The 16733-nt window shown below is 35.2% G+C and overlaps 1 protein-coding gene across 2 annotated transcripts in view; it reads right to left on the bottom strand.

The window, feature by feature from the left end:
• Positions 1-16733, bottom strand: part of chm (CHM Rab escort protein) — a 55904-nt gene that overhangs the window by 25391 nt on the left and 13780 nt on the right. For both annotated transcript variants that reach the window (XM_066714919.1, XM_066714920.1), the window contains exons 3-9: positions 16461-16533; positions 12628-12752; positions 11519-11879; positions 11305-11421; positions 9023-9143; positions 8127-8349; positions 2421-2498 (exon numbers count right to left, since the gene is read on the bottom strand). In XM_066714919.1, the coding sequence (XP_066571016.1) occupies positions 2421-2498; positions 8127-8349; positions 9023-9143; positions 11305-11421; positions 11519-11879; positions 12628-12752; positions 16461-16533 (1098 nt within the window). The remainder of the gene's footprint in view (positions 1-2420; positions 2499-8126; positions 8350-9022; positions 9144-11304; positions 11422-11518; positions 11880-12627; positions 12753-16460; positions 16534-16733) is intronic.

Here is a 16733-nt window from a genome sequence, read left to right as displayed (position 1 = left end):
CCATGAAGGTCAATCAGCAAAGTAAATCATTCATATGTTCTCCCATAAAAAGTGTTAAATTACCCCAAGCAAAATCACCCCAGTAGTCCAGCACTAACAAAACAAAAACTGTATCCTAGATTATAAACCTACCTGTACAGACAGCATATACTGTCATTTACTTGGTTTGCAATGCTGATATCTCTACGTTAATTCATTCTTTTAAAAACAGCTAAAAGAAATGCTGACTACAGTGGATCTTCAGTTCGTCAAAGTATTTCTCAGTATCCAGTTTCTAGATGCTGAGAATTGGAATAATGATTAAAATCTGTCCAAGATCCCAGTGCTGCACACAAACCACCATGCTCATCACAACCTTCTGGCTTTAATGCCCAATAACAAACCGCTATCAGATTGGTATCTGTCACTCATACCATCACAGACCACGGCAGAGAACTGAGGACAAATTAAGTAATAAGTAATGACCTCAACAGAGCAGACACACACGAGGAACAAGAGGGAAAGTCGCCAGCTTCGGAGTTGGACTGATTATGAGCAGTAAGTGCTGGGAGACTGTGCCATATTAATTTCCTTGTACCCTTTTCAGGTTTTATGTATATAATAAGGGAAGACGTACGGTGATAATTTATGATACCTGGTGAATTAAAATCATTGTGGAGGCCAGACACCTTGCAGGTTTTTTCATATTCGCTAAACTTTTTTCAGCAGATGAATAATAACCCCAGTGATTTCCTGCTGGTGAAGTCTGTGCTGCACCAAGAGTGAAACGGATCCATTTAATCAGTTTTTTTATTGCGGTTAATCTGCACTATCTGACATTCTGTTTCTTCAGTGTGAACTACATCGATGGTTTCGGAGCTTCAAAGATGAGCACAGAACCACAGAAGGGGGCTTGGAAATGCAACCAAAGACATCATTACATGGCAATTTGAAACAAATGAAATCTGTTATTCATACAAGTGTGTACTTTGTTTTATTGATGTTTGACCTTCATTCTCAAATTCCTCTCACTAGAATTGGTAATGTAAATTAAGTTAATTTAACTGAACCGATAAATCACCCTAATTTGTATTCAAATAAACCATTGCATGTTGCTCACTTTTATATTACAGAAAAATATATTGTAAAAAAACATAGGATATTGTAACAAAACAAGTAATATTCATGGATTGTCCACTACACAACTGTCATCAATATTATCAGGGAATTAACTTAAATTTAGTACTTAAAATAAAAATAAATCCATATGTTAACCAGGATATCAAAACCTAAATCTCACCTGAACCTTATAAACAAAAAAAAATACTTTGGTAAATATCTTCATAATAAATTATTGTCTTTAATTTAACCCCAAAACCTTCCTTTTAACTTCATTTAATAAACCTAGTTCAGTCCAAGTATGAAGGGAATTCTTACCCTAAACTAAAAACAGAATCAAAGCAAAAAAACGATCCTGATGTTTATAGGAAATATCCCCACAACCCCACTGAATAACATGATGCAAATATGATGGTAGCACCATCATTAAAATAGGGCAATATATGAAAAAAATATATATCTAGAAGTCACTTCAGTTTGCTTTATTAGATCAACGGTCAATGGAAAGAGTTCAGAAATGCTGAAGATGTTTATACAATCTGTTACATACAAAGAAACTAACATTATTTGTTAATGAAGGAAAAGGTAACTAAACATTTGCAATCTAAATCTGTACAGGAACAAGCTTACCAAAAAAAAAAAAAGTTCTGAAAAATCAAACCATTTGCCTTAAATACCCAACAACTTATATCAGAGAAAAGTAATAATAGATTTTTGAACACTCGACTCCCAGCAACAACATTCCCAAGCAGCTATTTCTTACTCCCCGGTGTGACATTAAGATTTTTAGCCTGGGGTCAGCCACTGTAAAGATGAAAGAATTTATCTTTTGAGTAAAAGGGGCTAACCTAGTTTATGACAACAATCTACCTTAAAACTCATTAAAGCTCTTTCTCTCGAAATGACATGCATTATCAGCAGTGATTAATCTGATGAGACTTTAGGTGAACTCAATTTTTTAAAATGCAGTAACAGAGGGCTTTTTTGTCTTCTGATGAAAATCAATTAGTGTAGGTAAGGCCACAAGGAAAACTAACATCACTCATCACTGGCCCCCTGGCAGCCGGAATGATTTGTCTTCCAAGCTTGGGTGATCAGGAGCTGTAGTCCTACCTCAAGAAAATTAATTTCGTATCTATATTCTGGGCCCACTTTCCATGTTTGGAGGACCAATACACAAATTACTTTTAATCAAGGTTGATCCCCGATTAGAAAAGAGAACAAAAGGCTGAAAACAAGGCTTCTTTTGTCCATACACTGAGCACTATTTTTTTTTCTTTGTACGAGCCGTGTGAAAGCAGGGTCAATGACACAGAACTCACCTCCCAGATTCTTTGTCAACCACCAGGCACTGGACAGAATGCCGAAGACAGTAGATTCCTCCAAAAACCGCGCACATCCTGCCAAAGATATACAGACAGATTGAAAAGTTATTTTATCTTGCACATTTTCATCTTAACACTTATCACCACACTTGAAAAATAAAAAAACACATGAAAGTACACCTTTTCCAAGTATAGGTGTGTGTTTGTATGTGCATGTCAGAAAAAAAGGAAATGTAACGTTTTCAGTTTTTTGTTTTTTCCCCCTTTAAAAACAGAGGATATGTACTATATATACAAAACTATGATGTGTCCTTAAAAACCATCACCATTGACCAATAGTGTTTACAAAGGAGTTGTCCAGGTTCAGATTTTCAAGCTTTGAAAGCCCCTATTTGGTTTCACAGACATGCTAAAAATATCATCATTTATTTAAAAAGTTGTATTATTTTACACTGACTGTAAAAGGCAACACCTATATAACGTATCAGCTTTGAAAAACTCAATTCTGTCAGATACTAACATAAAAACCTGTCAGAAGTGTGGTTATTTATAACACCACCAGCAATATGTTTACTGCAGTAAAATCATTTAAGACACAATCTCCCTATTTCCAGAACATTTTAATAAAATAGCTACATAAAACCTTATTCAATTACCTTTTAATGGGAAAGTACAACACTATCATTGCAAAAACAAGGTAGAATCTTCAAAACAAACAAAGTGCTTAATCCTTACATTTCTGTTGCAGGGACATTTCATAAAGAACTTTGCATCTGACTCTGCCAAGTCAAGGGTTTTCTTTATTAAGGTGAAGCTATAGAATAAATAGCAGCCACTGGAAACAGATGCTCTGATAAAGTCACTATATGCCACGGAGGCTTTTAGGTCATACATTGCTTATAAACAGGCTTTTAAGTGTTCTTTGTGCTACTGTTCATGCATTATGGATAAACAGACATCTAATTTGCAACACATCGTGCAGGATGAAAACCATGCAGACGTGGTGACCAGAGAAAGAGGTTGCCACTCTCCGAGTTATAGACCTGCAGTGGAAGACAGGCAGAATGCTTCACCCCACCCCATCTGTACATTATACCTGTCTGAGTCCCACCATATTAATTATGAGACATGACATCTTAATAAAGTGGTTTGGATAAAATCATGAGCAATCATCAAGCCAATCTAATGTCCTTACAATAGACCATTCAGGCAATTTGGCCTTGATATGGAAAACCAGGGAACCCCTTTGATGCCATTAACCCTAAATGACAGACGTTTAAACTGATATTACTCTAATTAACTGGCTGCTGTCTTCAACAATGATGCAATTTTTCCCTGAAAGATAACGCCGACACTGTTATTCAGATTCACCTTTGCCCCGGTGACATCAAATCACATTACTGCTAAATTAACAGTTGTGAAAATTTCAGACCTCGCAGCCCACAGTCCTTTATAGCCTTTAAATGCCATTTCAGTTCCTATCAAGGCAGGAATCGGGGATGTGATTTTTTAATACAGTGGCAAAACAATAGAACCCATTAATAGCTGAACTTTTGACAGCACTGTTCGCGATGATTTATGAGTTTGTGTATAATTTGATTATTCTATTAATTCCACTGATTACTGCTCCAGCTAATGTGGTGAAGGTCACATCCAAAATAAATCTTCATTCCATCCCCATATTAACCCACAGAAAATAACTGCCTCTAACTAGTTGTTTCTGTAATTAAAAGGTAATGTAACAAGAAGCAAAAATAGGCTTAAGGGCTCTAATATCACCTCCGTGAAATACCACTTGAAATAAACAGCACAGACCTGTTAATAATGGCTGTGGTTACATTTAAATTGAAGAATTTGCTGTTAATGGTTCTCATAAAGATTATATATTTCTGTATATACATGGACAAAAACGTAATAATTAAACCAGACTAAGAGAAAGTTCTTAATGTAATGTACCAAGACAGATTAATGTTAAAAATAAACTATTTCTGCTTCAGTGTCCGGCAGTATTTAAAAACTATGGGATGACAAACTGCCTATTACTTTTTAAAGTGGTCTTCTGTGGGGGTCATTGGCTGCCAGGGTTTGGTGTGGCACAGTGAATGTTTTCCTATAAATTGTATTGCTTTAAAATGGTTTGGAAATGGAATTGTTCCATTCTAGAACGTTGTTAATACCTGTGTAGCCATCAATTTCTGTGAGGAATTATGCCCATTAATCTAAATTAATAATTTTAGTGCTGACCGCTATCGGCAGCTTTCATGGCATCGTTGAATCCTGTAGAACAAAGCCAGGTGGAATGCAAGTGGCTTTTGTTTAATAATTTCTATATTTTGACAAAGGTTCATATTGTTTAAGTATAATTAAAATTTTTAGATTTTTTAGGCCACTGGAAAGATTTAAAGCTCCTGAGAACATGAGTACTTTACAAGTACTCCATGTATTAGTAATAAATCCTGTTCTGTCCTGACCATACTAAACCAACAAAATTACCAGACGTACACAGCAACTACAAGTTATGTTCATTATTTGCGAATATAATCTCAGAAGTCGAGCTACAGAATGGCTTAATGGTAGTGAATAATTTAGAGACAACAAGAGAGTGGTCTGCAAATGGCTTCATAGAAATTAAATCCAATTTGATGCAAATAAATTAGACTTTTATCTTTATGATGGAAAAGGCGGGTAATATGATCCATGACCCAAATGATCACGAATCTTCCTTCTAATAAATGTATATTACCTTTCCAACCATCTATTTAATTTCCCCTGCTGGTCTTCGATGACAGCAGAAAAACAGAGCAGTTTGTCTGATTGGAATATCATAATCCACCATGCAAATTAGAGCACAAAGGTACAGCACAGTGACATGCTTTCACAAATGAGTTATTCCCAATCGCCGGCATCACTGGCGAAGAGCTTCTGCCCGAAAGGTTATTTACAAATTAAAAAGTCTTTTCTTGTCAAAACTTGAGAAATAATATGGGCAAGGACACAAAAGCATTCCATAGCTTTATTAACAGCAACGCTCACTGATCTGTGAATAACCTGAAAAAATGAAGATTATTGAGTTACTTTCCCCATCTATCCATCCATCACCCAAGAACAGGTTTCAAAGTGATGGATTATCTCACCTCCCTGCCGTTTATCCAAGTGCGAGGCTCTCCTCAAGGGAAGAACAAACAAATGAAGCACATAAACATAATCAGGCTTTCGCTGCTTAATGTGGCATCATGCTTTCAAGAAGCTGCTCGAAACCTGGGATCAGGAAGAGATACCTGGGAATAATTTCATTATTACGGACCGCACTCCTCCAATCATCTTGTCTGGGGCACAAAGATCATTACATAAGATTGGATGTATTATTATTTACATAAATAATAGCACTTCCTGTTAGTGCAGTACATGGTACACCTGCTATTATACAAAATACCAAGTAATCAATTTTAATTATGAATAGGATTGTGCAAAGGCAGGTATTTACTAGGAGTATAATTGAAACCAATTACTTGTCAGTGCAGTTCATTACTACTGACCACAAACATGAAATAGTATGTGTGTATAAAATGGATTTCAACAAACTAATTTCAGTCTTTTGTTTTCCATCTACGCACCAAATGAAATGAACCAGTTACTGGCAGAAAAAGATATAGCACCCATACGGATAATGGTTTTTTTTTGTTCTAAAAAGGGTGATGTAAAAGAGGGTTGTGCAAGTGATGGTTAGGGGTGGTTAAGCATTTATTTAACTGATATGCAAAAATATTTTGACTATCAAAATGAATGTGAATGACGAGGGTTTATGAACTTAACATAACCTAACATATGAACTGATAAAGGTTGTACTACAAAGTACAAGCGTAATATTTCACTGATAGTAATACCCACATAACAATAATACTGAGAATATAAATTATTATTATCATTATCATTATCATTGCTTTGCATCACCAGTATAATCTGTGGTTTATCATATGTTTGTTATTACTGCTCTCTATGGTCCCTTGGTCCTACCAATTGTCAAACCACTCTTTCTGTAATGGTGGTTTCATTTTCTACACCCTACTGGCACTTATAGGCTCGTTGTGCCGAGTTGCACAGCTTTATGAGTAGCATCTGCTAAAGATATGATCACCAGACACCCCCTACACATAACGGAGCCACCAACTTGGGTTCCTTTCTTAGATGGCCTCAACGCCTGCTTCAGAAAAATATTCCAGAAAAAAAACTAGCTGATGACTTGAGCAGTAGAGGATTTCATTGAGGCTTATATCCACTGTAACGTAAAGCTCTAGTAACTTATTCAGTCATCGTAAACCCAACCTAAAACAAAGCATGTCAACAACTTAATCTTCATATCTTCACTATGCATGATTTCAACAAAAGCAAACGTATATTTTTTATATTTTTACAAAATGAGAGAAAAAATTTTCTCTTACTTCAAAAGTAAGTATGATCCACATCTTGTATTATTTATTTGAACAAGAGGAGCTAGTCTAACGGGGCTTGATACTGCTCTCACTGCAAAATTAGTGTGCCAGGATAAAATAAACTATAAAATGTTTAAGGCAGCTGCAAAGCTTTACAAATAAAGCTAGGTATACTTCCAGAAAGTTATATATAAATCCCAACAGCACACTTCTTCATAGCAAGATGTAGACACTGAAATTTGAAATATGAGATTGGCCTGGCAACCAAGATAGTTTATATACATAGATATCTTCTTTATTTTTACACCAACACAAAATTTGAAAAAGTTATTCCACAGTCATCTACAAACAAATAGGTATTGGCAGAAAAAAGATGACTGCTGCTCCCAGCTGAGAGCTAATAAGGTAAAGCTAATGTAAACTATTACCGATTCTGGAGTATTTAAAACAAATGGTTGAATGACATTAAGACACAGATATATGGAAGTCATCATTGTATTGCATTCACTGCTAAATCCTTTAGTATTCCTCTAAGTACCACAGTTACAGAGAAGTCCCAAATGTATTGCAGTGATAAAACACTCTTTTCGAGTACTCAAAGTGCACTATTCTGAACGGTCTTCTATGAAAAGTAATACCCTGTTACTGGAAACCTCCAATTCATTCCAGTGTTAAAGCTTTCACTATGCTTTGAAAGGATACATTAAATAAAATAAAAATGATCCATTTTTTTATCCCCCTCTTACCCCATAGCTGGCTGCATTCACTATAATTTTAGTGTTTCTTAAATTTGGTTATATTTGGACATATGAATAGGATAACGGAGAGAGACAATACTATTAAATGGATACTCTCATTTTCAAATTCAGACATTAGCTACAATACCTCCTCTGTACGATTTAATTTGTGTTATATGGCTATATTTTGGATAAAATTCAAAATGCACATGATTTTGTAATTTACAAAACTTGTGCATTTATAAAACCAATGGAGGAATACCTTGATGAGGCTTGGTTGTATAAAATAAATTAGCACACCATATTTTCTAATTAATGTTTGTTTAGGCAAAATATTTTAAGCACTTTGTTGACATTTTTTGATATGCTAGTCCAGTGTGAAATTAGGGTTTGCACAAAGATAGTGGCTGATTGTAAAGCCTCACAATCCACCTTACACACTTTATCACTGAGCAGGATAAAGGGCCCAGGATAGGAAGGTATACCGACTTTGTGTTATAATACAAATTCAAAAAGAAATTTTTCCCCACTCTGACCTGCAGAAGCACTGCGGGATTTCTCCCAGCCCGTAGAGTGGGAAGAGGAAGGGCGTGTTCCCATAGCGCCCCAGACACTGGAGGAAGTGCTGGGTGGATTTCAGACCCTCGGTTGTGCTGTCAGCCTCCGAAGCCATGGCGATTGAATGCAAAACAAAATGCTGCAAGTTCTCAGTTAGCTTCTTAGTCTTCAGAAACTCTGAAAATGAGCGGTCTTTGAAATCTACAAAAAGACCAAGAAAAATAGAAGACAAAACATGTTAAAGATTTCTTGTTTATCAGAAGAAAACCACTTTCAGAAGGGGGGTGGGGGGTTGTAGGAAATTCCAACTTTGGAAACCCTACATTATATATGGAAGAATCTAAGCCTTATCATTACTGGATATTAGTCTCATTTTTCACAATGTGTCAGACATGTAGCATTGATGTAGCTGAATAATACCCTAACCCTTAAACTGGTGTTCCTACTGTGGTTAGGCTGTACTTTTCTTTGAGGGGGAGCAGTTTCTATGCCAGATCAGTTTATAAATAAATTAATAAGTAAAATAATATTATTTTTGTTTATTTCGTATTTTTTGCTATATTGTGTTGCCTTTTCAGAATGCTATTTCATTGCTGCTATCTCTTGATGATGTCCTTCACCAAGAGCAGAAAAAAATGTATGTAATTTTCTGTGTAGGAAAAGGCAGTTTAATTTTCAAATCTGCAATTGCAGAACTTAAACAAGTCTGAGGGTCATAACCTACTTGTGAAGTGGACATCAGCCCATTCTCATACAAAGGTACAAAACCCTGCTTCTGCTTATTTTTCAAAGTCACCACAGGAATCCCACCCTCAGTGTCTTTAGTTCTGCCTTCCCTCACCTTCTCTTCAAATGTAGAAAAAGTCAGTTATACCCAGGTACTCTTCGGGATGCTGCTCGTAGTCCATACAGAAGGTCAGGAACTTCATTAGCATTCTCTTCTCCACGACGGTGAGCTGCTTGCTCGCAAAGACATCTGCTCGAGAACAAGGTACCTAAAATGAGGAATAAAGTGGGTTGTAAAAAACTGCAGTTAACTAGGCCTCTTCACAGGTCACAAATCACCTCTGTTTAGTCCAGTCTTTCATAGATGATAAAGTCAGACTTCACACCATGAAGAAAGTACCAGAACACAGACAAACTTCTAACTGTTTCTGTTCCCCTGCCGTCACTTGAGATGCGATTAACAACAAAAACAAATCACAAAGTCTACTTTAAAATATATAACCAGACGTCACTCCATTTTTATCAACCTGATGGACCTATATACATATATAAACATAACAGATAAATGAATGCACTTACTCCATTGGACAAAGGTTCAGTAGTGAAGGAAAGTAAAAACAAAAAACAAATTCCTAAAATGGATTTTAAATTCCTCCCCATTGCCTTGTAAATGTCTGAAATTTTGATTCCTCCGTTTGGGATCATGTTCACTGTCTGACCCCTGTAAGCGGATTGTTATTACTTATCCAACTGAACCCTGTCCTCCTTAATCAGAGAGTTGTCATGATATACCACAGATCCATTACGGTGCTGAAAGATGTCTGGAAGGAGGTACACCTATCCTATGAAACTGAATCAACATAGCATGGGTAGGGATACTGCGTTACTGACGTTTGATTTCAACAAAGGCCCACGCAGAGGAAACATTATATATATATATATATATATATATATATATATACATACACATACACACACACACAGGTACAGGGACAAAAAGAGAAAAACTTTCCCTAGATGGATACTTGGAGAGTACATTCTGTTCAAAAGGAAACTAAGAAGAGACATGCATCTATAGCAGAAGTTATATTCTGAAGGGTATGTTGGGAGCAACTTCTTTCAATGGCAAAAGACAAATACATGATAACCAACTATGAAGTAAGGCTGCATTTGGGTCTGTAAAATGGTGCCATTGCATATTAATGTTAAAACTTCTGCTAATAGACTCTTAACACTGAACTGGAATCTTAGAAAAACAACTTTATTTTTGATCATGCACGATATCACACACTACTCCAACCACTTAATGACGACAACAGGCATTCATTTCAAACAGCCACATTGGGATGCCCACCAAGCCAATTAGTTAGCATACTAAAGAATGCAGTCTGAGAAATCTAGCAAATAAATTTGGTATTTCCAGTCGTCATTGTATTGTCAAGGTATGGTTAGGCAAAGGTTAGAGACTGAAGCCTTTAATTGTTCAGTGATGATCACACATAATAAGCCTTTAATAGAAACACCTTATAAACCACAGCTCACAGAAAATGACAAGATCTGGCTAGACAATTTTTCTTCTAGCAGAGAAAATGTTGGTTAATGTCATTTGACTAAAGAGACACATTTGGAAATAAAATGCCAAATTTCTTACATTTAAAAGGAAAAAAAATAGTTAATCTGTTTATTACGGCTCAGGGCTCTCCAAGTAATTCCCGTTTTATCCACTAGCTAAATGACATTTGCAAATCCTGTTTGGAGAGGGTCTAGATTTTGCATTACATATGCTAAAAAATTACTACATTGTACTCAAATGTTCCATATTCAGCTTTAACAGCTTAATACCATATGCCAGTGGCTGTTAACTGCTTCATGTGTTTAGAAAGTAAGAGTACATCTCCAGGATTGGGTTAAGCCACAGCAGAACATTACACTACATTAATCTTATGATAACTACAGTTTTCACCCTATGAAATATAATAAATACAAAAATAAATTGATGGGCAGGTGACCTCTATAATAGTAACCTAAATTTTACAAATGTCTATATATACACATTTCTTTTTTACTATTGTACGATTGTTCTGTATTTCTCCCTGGTTCATAATGTAAAGCGTTTTAAGATGGTTTTCAGAAATAAAAATGTATGTGCAGAGTGGGACTGCACAGTCAGGGTTGTATGTTTCCAAATGGGCACATTATATGTTCATGCACAGACAAAACAGTGTGAAGACAACCTGTTTACTGCTGCATAATTCAAACGTGAAACACTGGAGTGACTAAATAATTATACACTTTTGTTGCCAAAAAGTTGATTTAAGATTTCTCTACAGGTTAATGAATCCACTGAACTGTTTAAAGTGAACGACATTTAGCTTCAATTAAAGTTTCTGTCTTGCTAAACATACTTTGTGAAAATCCGGCTCACATTACCTGTTGCACCTTTCCATTCTGGTAGGTGAGAATTCTAGTGACGTTTTTAAATTCTGCATATCTACTGACGTTGGACTTGATAAGGAGATCAACCAAGGCACCTCGCGAGTATAGGAGCTGGGGGGGAGAGAGAGAGAAAGATAAGTAAGAATAGAAGGACATCTGAACTCTTCAAACCAGGGATCCATCACCTTTGAGAGCTTTACTGGTATACCTTCGAAACCAGATCAATATTGAACCTTCTGCCTTCTTTCAGGATTTTGGAGTAGGTAATCGGTTTTCTCTTCCCCTCTTCAGTGTCCTGTAGCTGGCTGGGAGTTGGTTTGGTCTGCTCAGCTTCTGGCGTTTCCAAAGGCTCAGTAGGTACGGCATCACTGTTGTTGGTGGCAGTGTGTTCCTCCACAGGTTCTCCTTGTTCTTTGGCCTGGAGTTGGGGCTGTGGGTCAATGTTATCCAGTGTCTCTGAGGGGTGGTCTTCCCTGGTGGTCAGGTGATCTTCCCCTTGTTCTGGCTCTGCAGGGGTCTGTGATATCTGCGGGGGTGATTCCTCCTTCTCCTCATCCTCAGACTCCTCACTGTCAAAAAAAAAAACAAAGCTATTTTATTTCATAGCGATTTAATTTTCTTCAGGTTTCCCAACTCGGGGGGGGAAATTGGTATGCTCGATTTATTTATATTTATATTGCAAATGATAAAGAGTTGCTCACTCATGCCATTACATTAATAATAATTCTATCAAATTGAACAATCAAAGGCAGGCTTAGTATTTAGCAAAATTAAAGGCATAAGACGTCTTCCCTTTTATTGGTAACCAAGCTATATGTATTAACCATGGATTGTGAAGTAAAGTCTTTAATGTACACCAATACAATATATTTTGGAGGCATCTGTGATAGAGACTGTACTTGTTAAATACATCTAGCAGTTGAAGAGTTAAGGAGGTACTAAATCTTCATTTAATCAAACAGGTATTCAATCTACACTTTAAACTTTTTTTGTTGTTTTTCTGTTTTTAATCACTGTAACGAACATAATTTATGATTTACTAGACATAACTCCTTAAAGCAAAGATTTTTTCCCCCAACACTTGAGCAAGAGTATCAATCATACTGACAGCTCCATTGTCAGTTCAGTTGCAACCTGCAAGTGAAGTAGGAATTAAGGGACAGAGCTAGAGATACAGAGAATAAATTAACACTTACTGCATTTGACTAATAACTGAAGTGACTGAAATAACAACAACTTCAAGCAACTTAATCTAAGGTTAAGAAATTACTATACATAATGTTATACACTGACATCCTCAGATCAGATCTTCAATACCTGGCATAGCAGAAGACTTCCACATTGGAGATGGCTTTATCCACAGGGTTCAACAGAATTGCCTCCTCCCCTTCCTGTAACTTATCCCTCCATTCTTTGACTTCAACTGTGCTGTGGCCATCTTGCTGATGAAGAGAAACAACAACAAAAGACGGGCTTTGGGACATCAGTACATTCTCCCCCCTGCTTTAAACATAATTAGTTATTGACAGATGTGCTACTGCTCACCTCAAATGCATAACATTGTCACGTGAAACAAGAGAAATTAAACAAGGCTTAATACATTTATTAGACAGGATGTGCCTTATCCTGTGTGCATCACACCCAAGTAATATTGCCATGTCAATTACATTTGTCAGACAGCAACATTAAGCCTAATGTTCATATTACATTACGTCTGCATCATGTTGGCTGTACAGCACATAAATAATTTCTCTCACTTTACTTCTCTTAAGAGCTATAACCGCAGAAATGGCCTAATCAATGTGTCATTTATCTTCGCTTTTACCCAGTTTAATATGTAGCCATTGCCACGTCAAATGAGAAGAATGTGGCCCCATTGAAACAACCGTTACAAAATATTAATAAACAGGAAATCACTGGAGATAAATTGTTGTATTGTTGCATGACAAACAAAATACGATTTTTCATTATGCACTAGGACTGAAAGAATTAGTTGGCAACTACCCAGTAAGCATGCCGAGGTTGGCCAAACGTCTGGTGAAAGTTGACAGGAGGATATGATTAAGTTATCTGAAGGTAACCAAGGGCCAACTATATTAGGCTGGCCCAACACAAACAGAAAACACTTTCTTCTATAAATCAAAACATTTTATTTTATTTTTATTTCTAGCCCTTAGTTTAATTAAATGTATTTTGATCATTTCAATAATCTGTAAAATCTAGGGAAAAAATATTATTTGTCCGTTTATTTTTTCCTACAATAAAGCAGAATAATTAAAAATAAAACATTCTGGTTATGGTTTTATTGTGTATATATATTTGTTGTGTAGGTACATCTCAATGAACAAGTAAAGCTTGAATTATACCAACAACAATTTCTTTTTATATATATATATATATACACACACACACATACACAGACAGTACTGTGCAGAAGTTTTAGGCAGGTGTGAAAAAATTATGTAAAGTAAGAATGCTTTCAAAAATAGACACGTTAATAGATTATATTTATAAATTAACTAAATGCAAAGTGAGTGAACAGAAGAAAAATCTAAATCTAATCCATATTTGGCATGACCACACTTTGCCTTCTTCTAGGTACACTTGCACACAGTTTTTGAAGGAACTCAACTGTTTGGAGTTTGGCTGTTCCTCACACAGGTTTATTCCTCATACACAGCTGTTTCAGTTTCAGTTAATGATTGTGTTTCAACCTACATATTGAATTGATGATCATTAGCACCCGTTTGGTATAATCCCTGACTTTGTGCACGTGTACCTAGAAGAATTAATGCTGTTTTTGAAGACAAAGGATGGTCACACCAAATATGGATTAGATTTAGATTTTTATTCTGTTCACTCAGTTTGCATTTAGTTAATTTATAAATATAATCTATTAACATGTCTATCTTTGAAAGCATTCTTACTTTACAGCATTTTTTCAAACCTGCCTAAAACTTTTGCACAGTACTGTACATTATATATATATATATATATATATATATATGTCTGTGTGTGATATATATATATCAAATGCACATCTCTTTCTCTTGTAGGATACACCCCATCTCAGTTGCGATAACTTGTTCAATTTGGCATGTATAAATATCGAAATAAACAGCTCAGGAAAAGCACTCTTTCTTCAGTAGTGGAAAATGTAGCTTTACAACAAACGTTGATTAAGCTGTTGTGTTGATCTCCAAAATATCTCTAAAGTAGGCCTTGATGATAATATGTACTTTACATTTCCACATTTAACAAAAATATCTATCAATATATGGTAACTTTTACAAGTTATTAATTGCCACAGAGTATTCAGAAAATACTTTTTAATATGTTAGTTCATCAACTGATCGTCTCAGAGTACTTAATTCTGAAAGGTAATCTCTGTATCTTTAAGATCATCCCCCACTAGATACTAGTCATTGTTGATCTATATTTGTCATGTCAATAATTCTCCAAATGGGTTTAAATTAATTACAAGAAATTACAGTCATATATGATACATGAGGTCTGTGTCAGTAACAAAGTGATGCATTACAAAAGACACTATAGAAGCATATACATCAGATGATTAGAAAATAAATCTGTCCTTTAATTTCCATTGGGTAATCATATTATATCATACTTATTTTGTGTTGCTTTAATGATAATAGCTGAATAGCCTTTTGGCACATTCTGAAATCAACAAACAACTTCGTACTGAACAGATTAGAAAAAAAGGAATATTCAGGTATAATGTTAGGAAAGGCTGCTTAATTCTGCACAGGCATAATAACCACATATACACAACTCCCTTGTTATATCACCCTCCACTATATCACTGATTTGGTTATAGCGCGGTTGCGGGTTGATAGGTAAGATGCGGATGCATGCCTCTGAATAGAATTAACCATTATTTTTTAGAAACCTAATTTTGTGTTATAATATACAGTGCATAGGCCACTGTTACCTGTATTGTAGGAGGCCTGTGCAATGTGTACTTTTATGGTTTGCCATATTTTACTGTATTTAGTGATTACATATTTTCATCTTTAAAGCAATAATGCATAATTTAAAGAAAGAGTTACACTATTGTTTTAGCATCCTAATCATTTCTGTGTTTCTAGATATATTGCTGCCCTGTTTATAATTTCTGAGGCCTGCAATTAAACTAATGTCGGTTTACAGTATTTGTTACTTTTTCTTTGCATCGCGGACCTTCAATATATATTGCAATTTATTTATTGGACCCCAACACCAGCGATATAATGAGGGGGTAGTATAGTTTTAAATACACTTTAAAAACCTCCACAAAAACCCACACACATTTAACAAAATAAGCACAAGATGATTGCAAGCAAAATGTTTTGGTGCTATGATGGATGAGAAGGAAGAAAAAGTAGCTGCAGGTATAACAGCAGGAGTAACAGTCAAGTTGAAGACATCGGTGATTTATCTCCAGTGGACATTGATGAGACAGAAAGCTGCTCTTTTTAAACCACTTCTAACAATTTAGAAGCACGAATGTGTGTGTGTGTGTGTGTGTGTGTGTGTGTGTGTGTGTGTGTGTGTGTGTGTGTATTAGCATATTTCTTGAATTGTATTTACTAAACAAAACCTAAAGAAGCTTAAATTGATCTATGGGGTAAAAAAAAATATATTTAATAATACATCTACATGTTGCATTTTATTAAGTGCATTTTAATGAGATGAATGTTTTTAAAAATATATTTTTCTTCGATCAAAAAAAAAGTTAAAACAGGGACTTTAGAGTTATAGTAATTATATATAGTTTCACATGTATTAATTTAATCTACAACATTGCTTAAGAATAGGTAGGTATCATATCTTTAAGCTTTTGCTATTAATGTCAGCACACTTGCATTCAGAGTAAATCTTTTGTTTTAATACTGTTTTCAGCTGTTAAAAAAATCTATTTCACAAAATCACATTTTCATTTTTAATCTGTTTACACATAACATTTATATTGTGTCAAATGTCTAGTGTTATTTTGATTGGTTCAAGTTCAGTATAATGTGGCTTTGGAAATTCTTCAATTTATATCCATGGAAGAAAGTAAGTGACTGAAAATAAAAACAACAGCTTATTTAGTACTACAAAATAAACTTGTTATAGGAAGAACTAATCATCAAGTGTAAACAAATTACCTTGTAATCTTCAATCCAAGAAAGTAATCCTGAAAATGTAAAACTGGCCCAGTTTCCTGCATAATATGTTCTCCTGTAATATAAAAAGTATAAAGCATCAATGGTGAAAAGAGTTGCTCATTGGTTTTATCAATCTATAGCATTGCGTCAAGGTGTGAAATTCCACATAATAATAATAATAATAATAATAATAATAATAATAATAATGATAATGATAATTTGAATACAGTACTTCCTATGGAAGTTTCACACTGGTCGTGTTGTGTAAAATTA

The sequence above is a fragment of the Amia ocellicauda genome, chromosome 10, assembly GCF_036373705.1.
Source record: "Amia ocellicauda isolate fAmiCal2 chromosome 10, fAmiCal2.hap1, whole genome shotgun sequence".
NCBI classification, from domain to species: domain Eukaryota; kingdom Metazoa; phylum Chordata; class Actinopteri; order Amiiformes; family Amiidae; genus Amia; species Amia ocellicauda.
This window is presented reverse-complemented; position numbering and strand designations above follow the sequence as displayed.